The sequence below is a fragment of the Phacochoerus africanus genome, chromosome 3, assembly GCF_016906955.1.
Source record: "Phacochoerus africanus isolate WHEZ1 chromosome 3, ROS_Pafr_v1, whole genome shotgun sequence".
Lineage (NCBI taxonomy): Eukaryota > Metazoa > Chordata > Mammalia > Artiodactyla > Suidae > Phacochoerus > Phacochoerus africanus.
In genome coordinates this window covers 197,954,767-197,979,192 of record NC_062546.1, presented here as the reverse complement: position 1 = coordinate 197,979,192, position 24,426 = coordinate 197,954,767, and the positions used below count along the sequence as shown (strand labels likewise).

General features: G+C 47.2%; 1 protein-coding gene and 1 pseudogene across 5 annotated transcripts; one reads left to right on the top strand and one right to left on the bottom strand.

Annotated features, from left to right (window-relative positions):
• Positions 1 to 1,058: 1,058 nt before the first annotated feature.
• COPS7B (COP9 signalosome subunit 7B) lies at positions 1,059 to 24,382 on the bottom strand. 5 transcript variants are annotated; one of them, XM_047773753.1, is made up of 11 exons: positions 24,177 to 24,380; positions 21,133 to 21,241; positions 20,300 to 20,448; positions 19,065 to 19,332; positions 18,000 to 18,064; positions 16,889 to 17,066; positions 13,204 to 13,279; positions 10,559 to 10,647; positions 8,106 to 8,308; positions 5,934 to 6,039; positions 1,059 to 2,296 (listed from the first exon to the last, which is right to left on the bottom strand). In XM_047773753.1, exons 5-11 carry the CDS (start codon positions 18,029 to 18,031, stop codon positions 2,138 to 2,140), a joined length of 843 nt encoding a protein of 280 aa, XP_047629709.1. In that variant the 5' UTR covers positions 18,032 to 18,064; positions 19,065 to 19,332; positions 20,300 to 20,448; positions 21,133 to 21,241; positions 24,177 to 24,380; the 3' UTR covers positions 1,059 to 2,137. The 5 variants fall into 5 exon arrangements, with proteins under 5 accessions (XP_047629709.1, XP_047629711.1, XP_047629713.1 ...); XM_047773755.1 differs by lacking the exon at positions 18,000 to 18,064 and having other exon boundaries at positions 24,177 to 24,379; XM_047773757.1 differs by lacking the exons at positions 10,559 to 10,647; positions 13,204 to 13,279 and having other exon boundaries at positions 24,177 to 24,382.
• Positions 15,345 to 16,247, top strand: LOC125122343 (60S ribosomal protein L28-like; annotated as a pseudogene).
• Positions 24,383 to 24,426: the final 44 nt, after the last annotated feature.

The window sequence follows — 24,426 nt, the reverse complement described above, 5'->3', positions numbered from 1 at the left end:
GACTGCAGGCAGGTCAGGAGGTCCAGGAGTCTTCGTTCCACCCCGACCCTGAATCCCCGTTTCCATTTTCTCGCATGGAAAGTGAGGACGACTGCACCACTCACCCTTCCAACCTCAGGAGGCCGTGTGGTGGCAGAGACTCGGGGCCTTACTGTGCGTGAAGACACGCAACTGAGCACTTTATGGACGTTGTTCCTATCACTGTCATTACCATTTCTAAGGAAGAGCAGACCTGGGGAGGAGAACCTACGGCTCCTGAGGGTCTGGGCAGTGGAGCAAGTGGTCGCATTTCCTGCAGTGGGAAACAAAAAGGATGGGGGAACCACTTGCTGAGAGCGAGAGGGACTGTTCTGGGTCTAGAAAGAATAGTTGGAAAAACCCATCAGGCAGGGAGGTGTTTTTGAGAAAAGTGTTTCCCAAAATTTCCCCAAAATGCGCTCCACTAAGCTAGCACCAAAAAGGATTTGGTGGTGAAGTGAGTGTGGGAACAGGCTTCCTCCCCCAAGCCTTCTCTGAGACCTTAACAATGAATTTCCAGTGAGGATACGGGGGTGCAAGATGTGCCAGATTTATTTCACAACAGAACCCCTTTTCCACAGAGCATCTAGCAAAGGGTTTCATGAAACATACTTTGGGAATTAAACCCTCCAGTTGGGTATAAAGGTATACGGGCACACGGACCATGAAAACGGAAACGAGAGTACTTTGTGAACAGTCAAGCAACGGCAGGCAGCTGCTGGACATTTTGGAAAAAGGAGAATCCATTTTTTTAACCATGGCTCTGAAACAGTATATCACATTTTCTCTGAACCACCCTCATGCCAGCCTCTCCAGATCCACCAGCTATGCAATCCCACATTCCATCATCACATACATTAAACCTACTTTTATTTTTTGTTCTAAAATGTGCTTTTCTCTCAGTCCAGGACCTCCACTTTTTCTTTAAAACAAACAAACCCCAACAAAACACCACCACACGCACACATACACACACACCACCCTCCAACCAGGTGAAAATCCCCGGCGATTAGTCTATAACAAATATTGACACAAGGGGGGAAAAAAGCAAGTTGAAATGTATTAGAATCAGAACCTGTACAAAAAAAAAAAAATTAAAATATAACCTGAAACCGTTCAAGTTCAGAAAGGCTAGTCAAGTCCTTTTCTCTTGCCAGGAGATCGCCATCATCAGAGGGCTCTGGGTCACCAGCCGGGGAGGGAGGGAAGAAAGAAACAGAAGCAGCAACAGATCCTTCACCAGAGAGGGGCCTGGACGCCGCCATCCCCACCGCAGATGCAGCCGGGAGGGATGGACGATCCCGGGAGAGCAAGTGCTGGCAGACAGGTCCGGGGGGCAGCCGGGGCCTTCACACCAAGACCCCAAGACCCGTCTGAGGAGTCAGAGGCAGCAGGAGGAGCAGCCAGGAGAGAACACCGAGCCAGAAGAAGCTTCTGCCTCCCGGCACACCCACAGCACCCTCCACCGGTGCTCAGATACCAGAGGTTAGTCAGCCCGGGGCTCCCAACTAGTGAGAGACTGGAGCTGGGCTTAAGAGGCTGAAAACCCGCAGGTTTAGTAAACACAGCCCAGCATCACATCCCTCCATGGCCTGATCGGAGCTGCCAGCAAAGGATAAGGCAGGAGAGGGAAAACAAAGCATTCTGATACCCGGCTAGAGCGCACCTGCGCCTGGGTGGGAACTGCGGGGCACGGGGCTGGAGAAGGCACGCCCCTCACGCACAGAGGGGCCTCCTTCGCGGTCATCCCCGTGGGCCAGCAAAGCTGCTTCCGGCTTATGAGCAGCCTGACAAAACGACATGAAGCCAAAGAAAAACTGGGAGGGAGACAAGCCCTTAGACAGACAAGAACCTCCTGGAGGGGAGCTGGGCAGTGTCTGGCCCTGTTGGGGTGGCATCCGTGGAGCCCCTGAGTCTGAAGGGAGCAACTGGGGAAGGAGGAGTGGGTGAGGGGAGGGAGTTAACGGTTCTTCTGGAACAGTACCAATGTGGGGGAGGCGCTGGTGAGGGGACAGGCAGGTCTGGAACTCACGGAAGGTAGAGAGGGGAGGAAACAGGCCCTCGGCGTCCCCCTGCCACCTGACCCAGGCCTGGTGAGTGCCAGCTGCCCCCGCCGGCCCTAGTGGCGGCTGGAGACCAGACCTTTCACTTTGGACATCTTCTTAGTGGGCTGCCTCTGCTCGGCGTGCGGGGGACACTCTCGTTCAGCCAGCTGCTGCTCCATCTCCTGCGCGGAAGAGGACGCCGTGGCTTTGAGTGTCTTCTTGATGTTGGTAACCTGCAGCGAGACACAGGTCAGTGTGCTCAGCTTGCTAAGTGCCAGAGACCCGTCGTAACTCGTTCTCAATGTAACAGGGGCCACTCAGGGAAGAAGCCAGACTCCTCTGAAAGAAAATCTGAGATTATCTTCAGAAACCTAGATGAGGAGAAACAAGCAGGGGCGCCTCATGGAAGACACATGGAAATGGGTTGAGTGAAAAAAGGGGAATTATTGCTTTCTTGGTTGAAAACTAGGAATAAGCCAAGGGGTCATGGTTACATACCTCTTCCAGGTCTGCTAGAATGGTAACTGTTCAGTTTTGTTATTTGGTTTTGTTATTTCTGTGAAAGGCTAAAAGGAGAGAAGATTCTTCGGCAGGTTTGCGATGGGGCTGATTTCATTGAGAGGGAAGGCTCTTACAGCTAATACTCACCAGAAGATAGCTGCTCTTATAAGATTCTGGGGGGAAAACATCCAGTTCTCCCCTCTGAGAACAAGCAATCTTACTTAAGGACAAATAAAGAAAAAAATCCGAGTTCCCGTCGTGGTTCAGCAGTTAATGAACCCAACTAGCATCCATGAGGATGCGGGTTTGATCTTGGCCTCACTCAGTGGGTTAAGGATCTGGTGTTGCCATGAGCTGTGGTGTGGGTTGCAGATGCGGCTCAGATCCTGCACTGCTGTGGCTGTGGTGTAGGCCGGCAGCTGCAGCTCCGATTAGACCTCTAGCCTGGGAACCTCCATGTGCCGTGGGTGTGGCCCTAAAAGCCAAAAAGCCAAAAAGCCAAAAAAAAAAAAAATCAACTCAGCTGAGAAAATGACTAAAAAAGTTAGCACAGGAGTTCCCACTGGGTCTGAGCAAGTTATGGACCTGACACAGTCTCCATGAGGATACAAGTTCGATCCCTGGCCTTGCTCAGTGGGCTGAGGATCCAGCACTGAGGTAAGCTATGGCATAGGTCGTGGATGCAGCTCTGATCCAGTGTTGCTGCGGCTGTGGCATAGACCCCAGCTGCAGCTCTGATTCAACCCTGGCCCAGGAACTTCCCTATGCCACAGGCAGGTGTGGCTGTAAAAAGAAGAAAATGGGAAAAAAAAGGACAGAATTATAGCTTTGTTCATGGTAGATTAGTTTTTAAGGTCCACAAATATTTAGTGAGTGCCTTCTACGTGCCTCAGCTGGGGGACCATCAGCATCCTACACATGGTGGCCCAGATCACGCCTCTGAACAGAAAGTCTGATGAGGCTCGGGGCTTCGACCCTGCTGTCGCTCTTCTCATGCTTGTCTCCTCCAGATTTGCTACAAGCTTATTAATTTAGTTGTAACTGGTGGTTTCCTCCAATTTCCTTCTGTCAAACTTGATCAAATCTTTACTGCCACCTGGTGGCAGCATCCAGGGCAGCCATAACTGTTTTCAAGAGTGGGCCCCTGAGAGCAAATCCAGGGACTCTCTCTTGTTTAATAACCACAATTTGAGAAGCCCAGCTGTGCCTCAACATTAGCCAGTGCCTTCTTTCATCAGATGCCATTTATCATGGAAAGAAACTTCACCCAATCAAAATTCTGGAACTAACAGCATTCATTTTTGCAAACAATCATAATCCAAGCCCACCACCTACCACCCGATTAGCCAGTCCAGGCAAAATGTGGCAGCCAGTGGTGATCAGGCTGCTCCGGGCTACCCGCCAGGTTAAAGCCAGTCTGCTTCTCACACAGGCTATCCCAGGTCAGGTGGGTGTGTTTTGCCTCCAAGCCTCATTTGCTTCCGGGGTTAGATTTACAGGGAAGAGTCAGTGAAGAGAAGAGCGAGGTCAGCCCTTCCTACTTTGCTCAGACATCAATCCCAGCTCAGAGGAGAGACCACAATATTCAAGGGGGGATTACACAGCTTACTAGAGAAGCAGCGGGCTTACTTTCCTAATTTGATCTGTCCTTAGCTAATGCTAATTAAATATAGTTCACACATCTTTAGCTAGAAGTAGGGTTAAAATTAACAGTACATGGAACATTCACGGAGTTAAGTATGTGTATGTATATAAGAATGTGTGTGTATCTGAAATAAATTTACTCTAGTTCATGAAAAGCAGAGCTCAGCAGTCCACTGACTCTTACAGGGTGAAACATATAACAATCATTTGAGCACTTATTATGTGTTAGGCATGGGACAATGAATTGGTCCCCCAAAGACTAGGCTTTATTTTCAGTAAGACACAGGTTATTTTCAAGGAGTACACGTCACAGAGGAGGGGAAATCTCCAAATTTCACCAATTCCCCTTTGGAAAGGCATGATTCCTTATTTCTTATGTTCCTCAGCTGTAACTCTGGGTCCCCTTCTGCCACACTTTTGGACACCTAACTTATAAAATTCATTAAGTACCATTAACGCTTCAAGCTCCTTCATGCTAGAAAAGGATTTTCAATGCTAAAATTAAAAAAAAATTTTTGGGGGGGTCTTTTTGCCTTTTCTACAGCCGTTTCCATGGCACATGGGGGTTCCTAGGCTAGGAGTCAAATCAGAGCTGTAGCCACTGGCCTATGCCAGAGCCATAGCAACGCGGGATCCGAGCCATAACTCACGGCAACACTGGATCCTTAACCCACTGAGCAAGGCCAGGGATTGAACCCGCAACCTCATGGTTCCTAGTCGGATTCATTAACCACTGAGCCACAACGGGAACTCTTCAATGCTAAAATTCTGATCTTGACTTGTGGTTACCAAGGGGGAGGGAGAGGAAGTGGGATGGACTGGGTGTCTGGGGTTAACGGATGCAAACTATTGAATTTGGAGTGGACAAGCAGTGAGATCCTGCCGTATAGCACAGGGAACTGTATCTAGTCACTTGGGATGGAACATGATGGAGGATAATGTGAGAAAAAGAATGTGTATCTATGTATGACTGTGTCACTTTGCTGTACAGCAGAAATTGACAGAACACAGTAAATCAACTATAATGGAAAAAGGAAAATCATAAAATAAATAAATAAATAAAATTAAAATAAAATTCTGAACTTAAGGGCTCCAAACAAATTAGGAAATGGCTTCACAGGTGTCCAGGCTACAGGACCACAAATGCCCACTCACTCAAAGCCTGGTGCCTGCGTCTCTCCCGGAGGCTAAAAGTGTCCTGAACAGCCAGGCGTCTACCACCACAATCACACACCTTCATCTTCTCTTGCATTTCATCCACCGAATTCCGTCCCTTTCTCCCTTTTTTAGCATGAGACGCATGCATTTTAAAAGGTGACAACACACACATGCAGAGAAGGAGAAAATGAACGTGGGCACGCACCACGCAGCGGAGGCAGAGCAGGACCCGGGCCCTGAGCCCCACGTGCCCCTGCCCAAGTGCACCCCTCCCTCCACCCCGCCCAGGAACCACCAACCCGCCATCATCTCTAAGACTCATCCCCAAACTCATTTCTTCTGCTCTACAGCTGCACAGTCCACGACTACTGAGGAATTACAACATTCTCTGCCTTCCAAGCCGGCGACCAGGGATCAGGAGAGAGACGAAGGGCTGGGAGAGCTACTGCCGCTGCCCCGCGCGTCACCCAGTGCCTGTGTGTGGACTGCTGCGTCGACACCACAGTTCACGAGGCAGAGGAACAGACAGGGATACCCTCGAGCAGGGCCGGACGCCCCCTTCCTTACCTCTGCCTCTACCTGCTGCTGAGTCCGGCTGTGGTTCTCCTTGTACTGGTTGGCTCTCAGAACTTGCTGCTCGATGCCCAGCAGGACCGCTTCACAGCCATCACACCTATAAAGGAGGTAACCAGCCCTGAGCCGCAGAAAGGCCTGGGGGCTCTCCTCTGGCCTCCCCAGTCTCCCTCCCGACTCCTCAGAGACTTCCTGTGACACTCCGTCTGCCAGGGCTCTTGCTCCCTCAAGCCTTCGGAAAGACGGGCGTTTCTGAATGCATGCCACAGGGCCTGTGGAAACACACACGGGGCATGCGGAGTGGTTTCTTAGAACACAGCTCTCACTGCCAGCCTCTGCATCCCCTGGGGAGGCTGGACAGGATGCGCGTTTAAACAACTAGGAGAGACTCACAGGTGCACTGATTAGTTAGCTCTCTCAACAGAAAACATTATTTTCCAACATCCTATTTTGGAGATTGCCCTTCTTCTCAGAAGTGTGTTACTTCCTGACTGCCATTCCCCTCGTGTCATTTTCCCCACCTTTTATTTTGAAAATTGTAAAAACCTAAAAAAAAAGGTGAAAGAATAGTACAATAAATACCCATATAACCTCCACTTTAGAATCAATGGTTATGAACATTTTGCTGTATTTCTGGTACCATTCCACAGGCCAACTTTGTTTCAAATCTTAACTCCAATGCCTAAAGACAAGTAGTGAAAATGTGTGCTGGTACACATCCAGGGCAGGGGTCAGGATGGAAGCTAGAGGTGGGGGTGAAAACTGTGTCAGTTGTCTCACAGACGGAATGAGACGGGCAACATTAGTAAGACTGGAAGCCTAGATTATATACAACAGACTGTTTTCATGTTTGGGGTATTTTCTAAGTTTATTTCCCATGATTCCGATGTATCAGCTTGACAATATTTCAAAAGCTCCTGCTTGTGTCGGATGCTGTAAAAGGGTGGCGTCCGGAGTCCTACTGGGGACAGAACTGGGGGTAAAGTGTGGGGAGCACACACCCTGGGGTCCAAGAGTAGCTGGAGTGAGGGAACCTCGGGGGTCTTTGGACGCCTGGAGGGTCTGAGCTGGGCCGTACACCCTGGGATACATGTTCTGGAGGCTAAGCTAGAGTCAGCCTGTTTTAAAGCAAACCATCTCCCTGCCCCTCTGCACACGGTCTGCCTGCCCTGCTTCATGACCTCCAAAGGCCACGTGTCCGCCTGGGAGCCCACTCTCCTCATCTCCAAGCAGACTCTAACCCTGGCCTCCTGCACCGCTCCGTGAAAAGCCCTTCCCCGACTAAGCCCACCGGGCTTTCTAAGCCCCAAATCACTTGAGTAACTCCAAAAAAATCCGTGTAGCATGTGCTGCAGTGATTGCAAATTCCACTGAAATAGAGTACACACAGGACTTCCCGCTGTGATGCACTGGAAACGAATCCGACCAGTATCTATGAGGATGCAGGTTCAATCCCTGGCCTCACTCAGTGGGTGGGGGATCCGGCATTGCTGTGAGCTGCGGTGTAGGTCACAGACACAGCTCGGATCCCGAGGTGCTGTGTGTGGCTGTGGCGTAGGCCGGCAGCTACAACTCCAAGTCGACCGCTAGCCTGGGAACTTCCACATGCTGTGGGTGCAGCCCTAAAAAGCAAAAAATAAAATAAAAGAGTACATACAAATGTCCCACTTCTTTTTATTTGTTTTAGAATACAGTTATCAAATATTCTGTGTGTGTGTCTGTGTAAATACCCTTCACATTGTTTTACAAACACTAAGCAATGTTACTAATGCTGAACACAGGTTCTCTTATCCCAAGAATCTGACCAACATGAACTTCCTGAGCTTAAGCTCTGAGGGTAAGTTTGCAAAGCACAGGCTCATTGTCACATGGTGAGGCTTCAGAGACTCCACCTGCCAACCCTAGGCATTTTACGGCCTGCTAAAGAGCCCCCCAACTGCAAAGGACAAGGACTATTTTACAACCAAGACACTAGGAAGCCGGAAATGATTCCTGCTGTCACACAGCTGTAGTCACAAAGGCAGCCCAGCTCTCTAGCTTACTGTCCCAAGGCCCCTACGTAGCTGCAGGTGGTGACTGAGGACCACATCTCCCCAAACAAAGGCACAAAGGGCAGGCCAGATACCCCCTTCCTAAAGAAGGGGGCACTTCCTCTCTGAGCCTCACCATTCATGCAAGGTCTTGACAATATTATTAATATCTTTCTTTCGGATGTCACGGCCAATGCAGAAATCCACTTCCAGCAGCTGGTTTCGCTGGTCCAGCTTGCCCTGGATGATATCCGTGTAGACAGCCTCGATGATGAGGTCTTCCAGTTCCCGGAGGTTCCGCATCTCCAGGTCCTTCAGCAGCACGGAGTAGGGGATACACTGCAGATAAGGCCATGTGACACTTACAAAAGCCAGTGGCAAACATAAAGAAAATGCAAGTATTACCCAGATAGCCAACAGCTGCCTCGGAGCTCGGGGAAATGCAGTCTAGTGGTAGCTATTAACATCTATGGCCACAAGGGACGGATAAATGAGCAGAGACCCGCAGCAACTAGGAATTCACTCTCCTCCATCCCCAGCCTCCTGGACTGGGCCCAGCTCCCAGCTCGCATGCTCTGAAGCATCCTCAGAGATCTTAAAGACTCTTCCCGAGGAGAAAGGGAAATAATCAGTATATGGCACTCTGCTGCCTTCTGGAAGATTGCAGAATTTGCATAAAATGCCAAATCATCATAAACTGCAAACAATTTCAGGCACCAGAGACACTGGCTGCTTGCCCAGCAGAGCACAATTTAAAAAACTTAGAGGCAGGAGTTCCCATCATGGTTCAGCAGTTAACAAACCTGACTAGTATTCATGAGGACACGGGTTCGATCCCTGGCCTTGCTCAGTGGGTTAAGGATCCAGTGCTGCGGTGAGCTGTGGTGTAGGTTGCAGACACGGCTTGGATCCTGTGTTGCTGTGGCTGTGGTATAGGCCAGCGGGTTCAGCTCCGATTCGACCCCTAGCCTGGGAACCTCCGTATGCCATGGGGGCGGCCCTAAATAAATAAATAAAAATAAAAAACTTAGAGGCTAACACATCCATCTACAGGTGGCCGGTGGGTACTGCCCGCTCAGAGGTCACCCTGAAATTGACATTTGTTTTCTCTGTCTCCTACAACCAATGTCAATTCCCTAACAGCAGCCTATACTGGGCTGCAGCAACATTCTGCATGACTCCAAGACAACTGGATATCTAAATATCCAGTTTTTCTGCAAATCCTCTGACCTATCATTATTAGTTTGAAAAGTAACCCAGCAATCAAGTCTGCAGGAATAGAGAAGAGGAAGATGTATGCAGAGAAGAGAGCAAACATACCTAGAGGGATTTTCTATGACTAAAGGTCTGGAACCCTGTGGTAGCACATGGACCTACAATGACAGGCTGCAGAAAGGAGGGGAAAAGTCTCTCCTGCTCTTTGCTACGCTTGAGAAATCCACGATCAGGACCAAAAAAAGTTCAGGTCCTCACTTCCTAACAAAACAGGCCTCCCCCCGAAAGGCTAATAAGAATCAGAAATTTGTGATTAGAGCAGGTAAAACAATTTCAGCAAGTGAAACAGCAATCCAAAAACCAACACACATCTCGCAGGCTCAATCACAGAGCAGAGATGCAAAAAGCAAACTTGTTCAAGGCACAGCCCCACAAAAACTTAGACATTTAGGCTGGGATGGGGCAGAAAGCCAAAATCAACTAGAAATTAATCAAACCCGGATCTTCTTTGTTAACAGCTATGAGCAGCTGGCTGCATGTCTTCTAAATCGAGTGGGGCAAAGAACTCAGAGACATGGTGGAGTGGTATCTTACAGAAGGTTAGGGTCAGAATTAGCATATAAGGCAAAATTTTCAATTAGTATAATTAACCTTAAAAATCCCTAGAGGAAGGAAGCATATTAAAAATCTACCTCAGAGTTCCCTTCGTGGCTCAGCAGTTAACGAACCTGACTAAGATCCATGAGGGTTCGATCCCTGGCCTCACTCAGTGGGTTAAGGAGCCAGCGTTGCTGTGAGCTGTGGTGCAGGTCAGACTCAGGTTGGATCCCACATGGCTGTGGCTGTGGTGTAGGTCAGCAGCTACAGCTCCGATTCTACCCCTGGCCCGGGAACTTCCATACGCCACAGATACAGCTGTAAAAAGCAAAAAAAAAAAAACAAAAAAAACTACCTCTCAGTGGGTGTAACACAGCAGGTTCTTCCTCCAACGCTGGCACAGTTCACTATGCACTGAGCAACTGTTGAAGTGGTTCACTTGCCTTGAGATGCTGTGCTGTTTGAAAAATCTGTATCTTGAAACAGCAACCTCCTTGAAGCATGGCAAAAGGCTCACACCACATCAGGTGCCATGGCATGCCACCACAAAGACCTGCTGATTCACAGCCCCTCCTGGCCATGCTTCTCCTAAATGGCATGGTGACTAACTGTCTACACTCTTTTAACTGTTATCTCTGTCTCATTTGTCCTCTGCCAGGCAAACTTTACACATTCATGATGCAACTCTACTGTGTGCAACCGGGAGTTCCCACACGGATGCCAACGAGACACCTGCCTCGAGGTGAGGAGGGAGACAGGAAAGAGTTCAGGCCGTACCTTCATCCTCGATGCCAAGCTCACGATGGTAAGGTGTTTCAGCTTGTTCTGCTGAGCTGTGCTCAGTTCTGGCAGGCTCTCCTTGTTGGCTGCTCAGTCCCACCCACCAAAAAATCAAGACACAACATAAAATTAGGATTTCTTTATGGAAGAAGTGTACCAACTTCCCACATCAAACCGACTACTGCATCACTGCAGGACTGCATTCATGCGTTAGGTAAATATTCCATGCTCCAGTTTCCCTGTCTTCTCTGAAAGACCACATGCTTCCAAAAAAGAAAAACTGAATCTCTACACACCAGAAGCTTAGTTTCCTGAGAAACCAGGCACGAATGCACAAAATGATATGACAATTATCCTAACGGAATACTATCTGTGCCCTCTGTGACATTCAATCAAGTTCAGCATGTCTTCACTGAGCATCTGTTATGAGCAACGCACTGTCTTAAATGACTCCAGGGGAATCAAGGTAAAGAAAATGGGCCTGTCAGGGCTGCTGCACTGCACAACTCCAGGAGTAGCAACTACCACCCAGAGTTGTGCAACTCAATGGCCCTGGGCTTGTCCTCAGTCTTACCATCAGATGTTTCAACAGCTACAAATGCAAGATAGAACCACCAGAAGAAAGGTACCAACTACCGGAAGACAGCAAGAGGGGGAGAGGGAGAGGCAGAAAGGGAGAAAGAGAGAGCGGGAGAGAAAAAGAGAGAGAGTGTGCAAGTGAGCCTAATCACACCTGCGAGGTACCAGAGAGGAAAAGAAAGAAAGGGGGGGGGGGGTGTAAGGTGATCCTTGAAGGACGGGCACCATGAGCAGTAACAGTAATGATGACAGAAATGGCAGCAGCTGCAGGTAACGCACAGCAAGGCTTACTTAGTGTAAGTGCACACACACATCCATACGTACACACACACATCCAGTCTGTCCTCAAAACAGCCCCACAAGACAGATTCCAGATGTCTTCAATTCCTTATTCATAATCCTGGATTCCAAAACGATGAATCCAAACTGATTTTTCTTTCTAGAGCAGGGTGCTGAACTCAACTGGTGGCATTTCCTGACCTAAATTGAGTTGAGGAGTGTCATGGAATACCTTTTTATCTCACTTGTTGTGAAAAGTCATTTGTTTTGCTGTAAAACTATGACTGTGTTTAGCTACCAGTGGTATCTCTCAAGGGTGTTATATAAAAGAGTAGATGCAGTGGAATTCCTGCTGTGGCTCAGCAGTTAACAAATCTGACTAGCATCCATGAGGACGCAGGTTCCATCCCTGGCCTTGCTCAGTGGGTTAAAGGATCCGGCGTTGCCGTGAGCTGTGGTGTAGATTGCAAGACACGGCTCAGATCCTGTGTTGCTGTGGCTGTGGCGTAGGCCGGTGGCTACAGCTCGGATTTGACCCCTAGCCTGGGAATTTCCATATGCTGTAGGTGCAGCCCTAAAGAGACAAAAAAAAAAAAAAAAAAAAAAGCAAAGGTCAGAAAAAGCTGGCAGGTGGCAAACTGTCCAGTCTGACAATAGCACAGAGTAAGGAGAAGTGACCAAGAGAAGGAAAGTGAGGAAGAGGGGGAAGTCAGGGATACAGCGGGGAAGACCCTGAGTCACACCACAAAATAAACTGCCAGGCCCATGTCACACCACTAAAATAAACTAGGGAAGCCAGACACAAATGCCCTGAGTGGAAGGTAAGTTAGTGTTTGGACATGTATGCACCTCATTTCTGATATTTAAGACTCTAATTTACAATGGCTCAAATGATCTACAAAAGAGAAGGGGTGAAGTACATGATGGAATATTAGATGAAAGAACATCAAAAATGACTGTGAAGACTTCAAACACAGATAAATGCCTATGACGTAAGTGAAAAAAGCAAGATATAAAACTGTACACAGTCTCATCACACCTACGTATCAGAAATCACAAGCACGAAGAAGAGAAGTCCAGCACCATAACGCTAACAGTAGTTTGATGGTGGTATGACCATGAGTGACTTTTGTCCCCTATTTTAAAAACTTTCTTTAGGGAGTTCCCGTCATGGCGCAGTGGTTAACGAATCCGACTAGGAACCATGAGGTTGCGGGTTTGGTCCCTGCCCTTGCTCAGTGGGTTAACGATCCGGCGTTGCCGTGAGCTGTGGTGTAGGTCGCAGACGCGGCTCGGATCCTGCGTTGCTGTGGCTCTGGCGTAGGCCTGTGGCTACAGCTCCGATTCGACCCCTAGCCTGGGAACCTCCATATGCCGCGGGAGCGGCCCAAGAAATGGCAAAAAAAGACAAAAAAAACCCAAACTTTCTTTAATATGGTGATGGTATTGACATAACATTTTAAATGCTTAAATACTTTACGAGTGAGTATTCTGACATTTCACGACCCTCCTAGTGTTCTACAAACACTAGTCCCCAAGAATCTCCTCTGGAAAATAAGGGGTATATTTATGGAGGAGCATACCCATAGCCCCACTTTACCACTGGGAAATAAAAGGTGGGAAGGGAAAGTCCCCATGTGAGGTCACCTACAGAGCACAGTAAAACGGGTTCAGGTAAAGCTCCCACGCCCTGTTTGGTATCCCAGACCTCGGCGATCCTTGTGAAGGCAACACATCCAAACAGAGCAACATAGAAAGTCTTTGGAGGATCTTAACCAACTCACCTATGTAATCTGGGTATGTTCCATAGGCAAACAGATTCAGCAACTGCAAATAAGCAGCATTAGCTCCTTCTGCAAGCTGGGGAGGGGAAAAAAAAAAAACAAAAACAGTTCACAGACCTTACTGTCTACCAATCACTGCAGCTGCGTTCAAGCAGAGGGCAGATGGTCACGTGCCACAGTCTGTACTGCTGTACAAAGTTAAGGCCGGCTCCACATTTCAGGACTGCATGTAGACTGTGAATGCTGGAGACGATCAGCATAAGGTGTGACAGAAGAGCCGGGGCAGGACAGAAAACCAGCATCAGTCAGCCCCAAGGACAAATTTTCATTAACATGACTTATTCCTCACTAATGCTAGCAGGGAAGAGCCATTCACAGAAAGAAAATGAAAGAGATACTGTTCTGCCAGGAACTGCTCTGCTCTGCAACCAGTTACTGCAGCTGGGCGTTTCCCTTACAAACACGTACCCATTATCTTCCATTCACCACACTCAGTGAAGCCGAATCAGGAAACCCAAGCGGTGCGCTGTGCACATCAATAATCTTACTACTCAATTTTAACCATCTTTTTTTAAAAAAAACAACAACTTTTTTTTTGGCCCCACTTGTGTGAGTTCTCGAGCCAGAGAGATGGAACCGAGCCACAGCAGTGACAATACTAGATCCTTAACCTACCGTGCCACAAGAGAACTCCTTAGCCATCTTTTATTTTTTTTTTATTTAACTTTGTCTTTTGTCTTTTTAGGGCTGCACCTGCAGCAAATGGAGGTTCCCAGGCTAGGGGTTTAATTGGAGCTGTAGCTGCCGGCCTACACCACAGCCACAGCAACGTGGAATCCAAGTTGTATCTGCAACCTACACTACAGCTACCAGCAACACCAGATCCTTAACCCACTGATTGAGGTCAGGGATCAAACCTGTGTCTTCATGGATACTAGTTGGGTTCGTTAACCACTGAGCCACAACAGGAACTCCCTTAATCATCTTTTTAAAAAGTTCCCAAAACTGCATCTGAAATTTCAGACCACTGAAAGGCAACTGGCTTATTTTCAGGTCACATATGGAAAAAGCAAACTGTGGGAAGATAAAGGTGATTTGCTAAGCACTTCAGGGATGACTCTGGCATCCTAGACACAGATCTACCTTCTCAGATGACCAAGAACCTCCTGATGTACTGAATCAGAAGTGGAAGAGACGTGGAGTTCTCTTGTGGCACAGTAGGCTAAGGATCTGGTGTTGTCACTGCAACCACTCAGGTCACTCCTGTGGCACAGGTTCCAACCCTGGCTGGGGAACTTCTGCATGTCAAAGGCACAGCCAAAAAAAGGAGTGGAAGAGGAATCTGACTAGGAACCATGAGGCTGCAGGTTCGATCCCTGGCCTCATTCAGTGGGTTAAGGATCTGGCGTTGCCGTGAGCTGTGGTCTAGGTCACAGACGTGGCTCGGATCTCGTGTTGCTATGGCTGAGGCGTAGGCTGGCAGCAACAGCTCCAATTAGACCCCTAGCCTGGGAACCTCCTATGCTGCAGGTGCAGCCCTAAAAAGACAAAAGATACACACACAAAAAGGAGTGGAAGAGACCATATAATCTAGCCCCCACTTTTCAGACAGAGGATTACAAAACTACCATAAAACACTATTTCCTCTAGAGCAGACACTCCAAAGTTTCTCCCACTGGTCTACATCAAAAAGATCTTTCTGGCTTTAATTTTTATCCATCTCCTCTTACACAAATTTCCATGTAAAACAACTATTTGGCATATTCACTCCGACTTTTCCTGAACCTGAAGGTCGTCTCTTCTTTTGAAAAATGATATATCAAGCCATTAAAGACATGGAAGAGATTTAAATGCACTATTACCAAGTGAAAAAAGCCAATCTGAAAAGGCTACATATCTATAATTCCAACTACATGACATTCTGGAAAAGTCAAAACTACTAAGACAGTAAAAAGATCAGTGGTTGCCAGGGATTAGAGGGGAGCAAAGGATGAATGAGTAGAACACAGAGGATTTTTAAAGAAGTGGAAAACTGTATAATACTGTACTGGTGGATATACGCCATCATCCATGTGCCCAAACCCAGAAAGTGTACAACACCAAGCCTGAACCCTAATGTCAACGATGGTCTTTGGGCGACAATGACGTGCCACGCAGTTCCACCCTGGTGGGGGGTACTGAAAATGGGGCAGGCTATGCATGTTTAAAAGCAAGGGGTATATGCGAACTCTCTGTACCCTCCTCTCGACTTTGCTGTCAATCTAAAACTGCTCAAAAAATAAAATCTCTTTAAAAACAAACACAAGAAAAAGAACTGCTTTCTTAAATTTTCCTCACAGGATGGCTTTTCTATCGCTGGTAAATTAAATTTTTACTGAAAGCCTACTGTGCATCGGGCTGCATAATAAACCCTAAGGAAACAAGGGTGACCCACAGAGCTTACAGTCCAGCAAGCCAGCCTAACATTAAATAAAAATTCACCATTAAAAAATAAGTGGGTCTTATTTACAACTGCTGCAGAGAGAGGAAACAACGCCACGTCCACGTCCACACATCTGCCATGGATGATCATGGGGAACTGCTCAACTTTCCTGATCGAGAGGAATAAGCAAATGAAGAGCAGCAAGTCCAGTAACCTGAAGACCCACAACTCCTTCTACTACCACGAGCTGATCCACGGCAAGGCTGTGGGCATGGAGCTGGCAGCCAGTGGCGAAAGTGTCCTAACAGTCCTGAAGTAAAGACGAGCCAACAAAAGCCAGCCATCTCCTGTGTGTGGACCACCATCAATGAGAATGCGCCGGGGGACCCTCAGCAGCATCATGCACATGACCCATAAGAACAAGTACTGCCCAGATCTGCATGTGGCGGCTAATGGCAGAGCTGGTACTATCCTGGGCAGCCAGAAATAAGCTGTGATAGTGGAGAGGAAGCCAACCAACCCGCCCCACCAAGAGCTCCTCAGCACAACCCCCAAAGTAGTAAAGATGTCGCCGGATTTTTCAATAAACATAAAAGTATCCAAAGTGGGAGGCAGAGGTTGAAAAGTATAGGTTGCTTTACATTCTCTGTCCCACTTGGTTAATCTTCACCAGATCTTCTCATTTTTAAGGCCCGACAACCAAAAGTGATACCCAAGGTTTTAATAACAACAAGCAAAGAAGTAAACAAAGCAAAAAGGACTACTTACCAGCTTTTCATATCACATCTTTTTTGCACATTTACTTTAGCATAACACCACCCTTCTCACAACAATATATCCTTTATTCGTGCCCGTCTCCTCTTCACTAGCAATCATTTTCTGCCATGTATGTACCCGACCAATCTTCATTGTCTGTATTTGCACTGGAGATTTTTTGTCCCCAAGAATGACTGAAACTACCATTGTTAACTTATACTCTACTCTTCTAATTTATCCAGTTCAATTGGCTTTTCCCCATCTTTCAAATTATCAGCAATCCAGTCTAAAAAATGTACCCCAAATTCAGACTGAAAATATTGAAGGAGCCCAGGACATCACCCTCACTCTCTTCTCCTGCCCCATCAACTCCCATCCCTCTCTCAACAGGGCACCTCACAGGTCCACAAGGCTTCAGCACTCAAATGCCTTGGACACGTGGAGAATCACATCACGGGAAGGTTTAGAACAAAGAAGAAAGAGAACTTTTTTGGAAACTGCTCTTACCTCCTGAACATTGGCCAGCTCCAGCAGTTCTCCAAAGACATATACTCCAGGAGCCTCTAAAACTTGGCTTATGAGAGCAGTGAGGGCTGAGCCACTGGTACCTTTGGCGAGTAAAATAAACTGTTCCAGGAGGTTACTTGAGGGTTTCTGTTCACCAGCCATTCTCTGGCCTTGAGATCTGTCCAAAAACAAAGTGTTTCAGTAATTCTTCCTTCTCCTTTGCAAAATGTATGCTGGTTTATTGCTAGATCAGAGATCAGAATACTTTAATTTTATAGTATTTCAACAAAAAACGTTCCTGAATCCAGATCTCACTTTGTGAGACGCGTAGGGTTCAACCTGGAGTTAAAGAAATTTTTGTCCTGGAACTCCCTATAGTGGCTCAGTGAGTTAAGGATCCAGCACTGTCATTTCTGAGACTCCGGTGGCTGCTGTGGCGAGGGTTTGAACCCTGGCCCCAGAACTTCCACAGGCCATGGGCATGGCCAAATAATAATAATAATAAAGAGATTTTGTCCTTACTCTGAGGTTTGAAACTCATTTAGTAAAAGTAATTTCATCACCAACTTGCACTTTCCCAAAGGCAGTACCTTCCAAGTCGTTAAACCTAACCAAGACCAAACACAGAGTCTCACCACTTGCTGTGCATATGGAAGTTCCCCGATCAGGGACTGAATCCGAGCCACAGCTGCACCCTATACCACAGCTGCAGTAATGCCAGATCCTTTAACCCACTGCACCGGGCCTCAAACCCTCACCCCCACAGTGACCCAAGCCGCTGCAGCTGGATTCTTAAGCCATTGCTCCACAGTGGGAACTCCTCCAGCTCATTGTTAGACTCTAGTTAAAAAGCAGAGAATCTTGGCCATACACAGAGGCAGTCAGATGTAAGTAAAAGGAATCAGTTACAGCTTCTAGTGTGTCAGTTGAATCCCACCTTCAGCCAGATACAGATAAGGAAAGACCCCAGAAGCAAGATGGCCCATTTAATCAAAGTCATTCAAGCATGGCAAAGGGGGGGAAGGGGGAAATCATCTTGAAAGATGAGCAGCAACATATTCCAACTAAGGAAGTACACTCATACATGCGGTGTAAGTCCACAAGGAAAAACCTTTTATTTGGCCTCCTAGTGATGTGTGACATTTCACCAACCCAACTTCAGAATTTGCATGAAACCTCAAGAAAACAACAAAAACATGTGAGAAAACAATGAAGACGTAGTATTGCCATCCTGAAGACACGAAGACAGGCAAGTCCCTCAATTGTATAATCTCCTTACTACAAGTTGAGTGTGTGTGAACTCACGCACTGCACACTACTCTACAGGAGTCCAGCATAAGCAAAGATTACTCCTCCAAGAATGATATGCACTGGGCAGTGGGACAAAATGAAGAAGTATAATTGAGGGAAGAAGAGAATAAATCAAAGAAGGATAGTTTGGTGCAAGAGAAACCAAGTTTTCCTTCGGAGGCAGGCACAGAGAGCTGCAGCCCTTTCACAGTATTGCAGAAACAAGTATGCCGTTTCACCTAGGGTTACCTAGAAAGGTCTTGTCAGAAACAGAAAAAAATGAAGTGCGAAAGAGAATAAAGGTTGCTGAGGCCAGGGAAAATTGGAGGAAGAGGGTAGGAGGGAGATGATCGTTAAGAGAGGAGAAACAAATACCTCCTTTCCAAGCGGACACGTGTGAAGACATTGAATGATAGGGCCTGGGGATGGAGAAAGGGTAAAAAATGGACAGAAACTTCTGTCCCTCAAAACAATCTCGGCCTAAGAAGCAAAGCCAGTGGGGCAATGAGTGAGGTAAGGAGGAGCTGATAAATGCTTTCTTCCAAAGTGGGAGGGCCCGAGGAGGCAGCTAGGAACTCACGGGGAAGAATTCCCGTCGTGAGGGGCGCTATTTTGACGGACGGCAGAGCGGCAAAGAGGCAGCCTTTGGGGGTGGTGAACCGAGAGCAGCCGCGGTGCAGATGCTGAGAGTCGCGGCCTGGGGTGGGCTTCAGGGTGGGTGGCGTGTTCCCGGCAGGGCCGTGGGTGCAGAGTGAGGAGCCGCCCGGCGCGCTCCCCGGAGCGGGGGCGGGGCGGCGTGGCCGCGGGCTTTGCCCACGGCTGGCGCTCAGCCTGACAGCCCAGACAAGCCTGGAGCGCAGGTCCCCGCCCTCTCACCGGCCCCTACCTGTCCTCGCCGCCTCTCCGTCCTCTCGGTCGCTGGCGTGGCCTCCCGGCGCCTGCCCGCAGGTTGTCAAGCGTCCATGATCGGCCCGGCGTCCGACGCTTTTCTGCCTCCGCCGACCCGTTGCCCTTACGGCTCCCCCGGAAGCCTCCCGCCGCTGCACTCGAGTTCCGCCCACACCAGGTTCCCCCTGCCGCGTTGGCGGCCTCAGACCCTCCAGGGCGGCCCAGAACAGGGAAATGGGGCTATAGCCCAGGATAGGGTGGGGGTCCTGGGAAGAGAGGAATGCACCCCAGGCAGTTATGGAGCCCAAACCATCACCATCACCCTCCTGGGCCATAAATCTCTTTGACCAAGTTTACTCCTCAGAATCTCCCTATGGTGACTGTGGCCACTGCCGCGGTACAGAAACATTATTAAGCCTAGTAACAACCACCGTTTACTGAGCGTTTTTCCATGTGCCAAGTGCTGTTCGTTGTTTCACTGAATTCTCTTAACTCTATGGCCTGTAATATTATTCCCATTTTTCGGGGGAGATAACTAAACCTAAAAATCCAAATGCCAGTAAGTGCCAAAGTCAGCTTTGAAACTCCGGCTACCTGAAGCCAAAGACCATGTCCCTCACTTCTATTCAGGACATATTTTAAAATAAGCAAAAGATGGGTTGAGTCAACAATGGTTCTGTGACCATAATGATATTCCTTGCATTGCATCTGGTACTTACCAACTTCCCTGGAAGATGGCTAAGAATGTCATATAACTGAACGCTTAAACTGGTTCCTTTAAAGTATATACCACAGATTTTCGGGTCTTGAAGATGAGAAAAAGAGCCCTATTTACCTTTTGTGCATTCAGAATGCAGAAATCAGATGAGGCAAAGGAGCCTAGCACCAACCCCCTAGCAGCCTCACCTGCAGCATGTGGAATCCTAGGCAGGGACTGAACCTGCGCCACTGCAATGACCCAAGCTGCTGCAGTGAGAAAGCTGGCTCCTTAACCCGAAGCGACAAGGGAGAACTTCAACTCATTCATTTATTTTTTAAAATTCTTCAGTACATATTATGTCCTAGAAGTTTATACGAAGATAAGACAAAGTTCTTGCCCTCAAAAAGCTTCACTGTATTAAGTGCTATGAAAGAGAATAACAACGCTTTGGAAGCATAGAAGAGAATGTGTTGGGAAAGAGAAAGCTGGCACCTTACAGGCAAAAGGAGGAATAAAGGGGGCAAAGTTCCTACCTTGGAGAGCTGGAAGCTCCTGGGAAGGACAGGGCTATGACAGGTGGTGCCACAGGCACCCCAGGGGTTCAGATAAGGCTCTCCTGTCTCTGCCCTGGGGACAGGTTATTTAAGGCAGCCTCTTGGAGGAAATGAGGCTTGTGTTGAGCCTGGAAGAATGAATAAGCACATCAGAAAGAGTATAAGCCATGTAAAAGAATTTTTATTTTATCTCAAGGACACTGGGGAGCCATTTCGGGGGTTTAAGCTGTGGAGAGGTCTGAATAATTGCCATTTTGGACACTAGCTGCTATAGGAATGGATTAGATGGGGAGAGAACTGGAGGATGGGAAACCCTTGAGGGGACTGATAAATTCCAGTTAAAAGACTGTGAGATCTTAAAAAAGAGAATGGTCCTTGTTGGAGACATTTAGACCATAGAATCTATCAGACCTGGCGACCATCTGAATGCAGGGAAAGGAAGCTATTGCCCTGGATTCTGGCTGGGGAGGCCAGAGCTGTCTGGAGGAGGTGTTAAGTGAACAGGGCTGCAGAGAAGGGGCAAATTTGATGGTAGGAGGACAACTAAGTTCTGTTTAATTATAAATATTCCAGCTGTGCCTCCGCCTCCTCCACAATAATGTCCAGATGCCAAGGCTACAGTTAAAGTCCCTCTCAGTATGCCTCTTTCCTACCTTTCCAGCTTTGTCTTGCTCTACTCTAATTAGAGCCCAAACTCCACGCCTCCCAAGAGGACTTACGTCTTCCCTCTCTGACCCCAGGGCCTAGGCTCAAGCTTGCTCTCTTTTTTGCAATGCTCTTCCCTCATATTTGTCTGCGAAAATTCCACCCACCAGGAAGTTCTGTGGTGGTGCCTCAGGTTAAGGATCCAGTGTTGTCACTGCTGTGGCTTGGGTCACTGCTGAAGCTTGGCTTTGATCTCTGGCCAGGAACTTCTGCATGCTGCAGGCGAGGCCAAAGAAAGAAAGACAAAAAATCCACCAACCAGATAGGCAAAGATTTCTTATACAATGCAAAAAGCACTCATCATAAAAAGGAAACACTGAACTATGGCACTACATTAAAATTAAGAATTTCTCTTTATGAAAAAACACCAGTACAGGAGGTCCCGTCATGGCTCAATGGTTAATGAATCCGACTAGGAACCATGGGGTGGCGGGTTCGATCCCTGACCTTGTTCAGTGGCTCAAGGATCTGGCATTGCTGTGAGCTGTGGTGTATGTCGCAGACATGGCTCGGATCCTGCATTGCTGTGGCTCTGGCGTAGGCTGGCAGCTACAGTTCCAATTAGACCCCTAGCCTGGGAACCTCCATATGCTGCGGGAGCAGCCCAAGAAATGGCAAAAAGACAAAAACAAAAACAAAAAAACCCCCACACACTAGTACAAGTCTAAAGAGATAAGCCACAAACTTGGAAAAGATATTTGTAAAGCATGTATCAGACGAAGAACTCCATATCCAGACTATATTAAGAACCACAAATTGGGAGTTCCCGCTGTGGCACAGCAGAAACGAATGCGACTAGGAACCATGAGGTTGCGGGTTCGATCCCTGGCCTCACACAGTGGGTTAAGGATCAGGCATTGCTGTGAGCTGTGGTGTAGGTCGCAGACGCAGCTCGGATCTGGTGTGGCTGTGGTGTAGGCTAGCGGCTATAGCTCCGATTCGACCCTTAACCTGGGAACCTCCATATGCCTCAGGTGTGGCCCTAAAAAGACCAAAAAAAAAAAAAAAAACCCCTACAAATTAATAAGAGGAGAATCAGCCCAATTTAAAAACCGGGCAAAAGACATATGAAAAAGTGCTCGACACCAAAGATAATGCATATAAAAATTAGAATAAGATAACCACATTTAGCCAAAATAGTTAAAAACTTTTAAATTGACACCACCCTGTATTGTCAAGGATAAGCATCAACTAGAACACTCTTGTGTTGCTAGTGAAGGTGAAAACTGGTACAAATACTTTAGAAAACTGGCAATAGCTACTATTGCTGATCATACGCCCTCCACGCAAGCCCTCTTGTAGACACAAGGGCAGGGGTCCACAAAAAGAAACAAATAAGAATGTTCACTGCAGCTTTGTTATTAAAAGCCAAAAACTGGTAACTGAAAATCTAAATGCCCAGGAACAGCAGAGTAGATAAATAGTGCTGCATACATACAATGGACTACTATTCAGCAATTTGTTAAAAACAAGCTATGACTACATACAACATGAATGCATCTCACAAAAATATCGATGAATGAAAAAAGTCAGACTCAAACTGTATGATTACATTTAAATGAAATTCGAGAATAGGCAAAAGTGATCTGTCAGAAAAGACGTAGATGAGGATGCGGTATTGACTGAGAAGGGAAATACAGGAGATGCTGGAAATATTCTATATCCTGATTGGGGGGAGGATAATACATATGCATGTGGAAAAAACTGTTTTCTTGCTATATATGTTATCCTCATGAACAAAAAAATGTACAGATAAAAAAATTTAACCTAGAAAAAATTCCTATCCCTGCCACTGGGGCCTCTAGAGCATTCTAACCATCCTTTCTTTTGTGCATTTATCACAGCCCGTCTTGAATTTCAGGGGAGCCTATTTCCCCAACTAGATGGTTATCTTCTGCTAGCAGTGATCATGTCTTTCACTTTCTACTAGCAGAGAGCCTGGCCAATAATGAAAACTGAAAAAGCTGTTTGTTAAATTACATGGAAGGAAAAATTGGATGAGTTCCCAGGTGGGTAAAAGGGAGACAGGAGGAGGGACGTAGGCCTAGGAAAAGAGACAGCAGATCTCCAAGGAAACCTTAGCTTACACTACAATTTTGCCTACTTTCCTGAAATCACATTAAATGTTACCTTGAATAACAAAGAATAAATAAAACACCAGGTCTTATCTGGACTGGGGATAAACAAACGTTATCCTCCTTCACTTGTAGGAAATCCACCAAATAAATGCTTACCTAAGGTCGAGTGAAGAAAAACACACAACCTAAAAGTTGTGAGTTATGTTTTATTTCCGGCAGGGGTGAGATGAGGTGGGGGGACTTATTGAGGACTATAGCCTGGGAGACAGCCTCTCAGATAGCTTTGAGGAACTGCTCCAAAGAGATATGGGAGGAGCCAGGATACACAGTTTTTTTCCGGAAAAAAATGAACAAACGTTTAGTCGAACACAAAAGAGCACTGCCAATCACAAAAACTAGACATCTCGGATTAATGATTAATGCTTTTCTATGAATGGGAAGAAGCAAGAGTCTGGGATCATTGAAATTATTCCTTAGATATGCATCTTAACTATGTAGGGCAAGTATCCTGTTTTCCTCCATGTATCCTGAATTCACCTCTGAGCCCATCTTCCGGGGTGGCTTCAGTGGCCAGTGGCTTGATAGTGGGTAACATTCATTGTTTACTGAAATGGCAGGCAACATTTTTTATTCCCACTAACCTCTGGGTGTTTCAACCTGAGTGGGAAAACTTCACCAAGGAGAATATTAAGATAGCATAGCCATGCTGCTAAAAATATCACCACCCTAGTGTAGAGCAAAGAGCCCAGACTACAGTAGACTCAAGAGCCCAATCCTAACTCTGCCCCAACTTGCTGTAACCTGTGGACAATCTTTTTGCCTCTTTGGGCCTCGGTTTCCTCATATGTAAAACAGGGGCTGGATTAGCAAATTCTCCTAAGCCTAACTGTATTGATATTCTGAGTTCACAATCCATATCTCTCCCAGTCCAACGCAGGAGCACAGCAGAGACCTCTACAAAACACGTAAAAGGCGCCCCAGGCCAACGAGCAAGCCTGATTTCAACGAGTCATTTTGTTATATTAGCTTTCATGGTTTAACCAGTGTTTTGGGGTTTGTTGTTTCAGGCTTACCATGATTTGCAGGAGATTTCTGAGTTCCATGAAAATACAAGTTGTCTCTCTGTGGGCTGTCATCTTCTTTTGAGGTTGAAGAGGATCTTCCCAAAGAGTTTCAAGTCTCGGGATTCAGAAACCACCAAGCCTACAGGCAGATGTATGAATTTGCGCACACTGCGCGGCACACTGGAATCTAAGTTACAGAGGACTAGGGTGCAGGGAATGCTGGGATTTGCAGTCCCTGGGCTTTTTGTTGCGTGCTGGG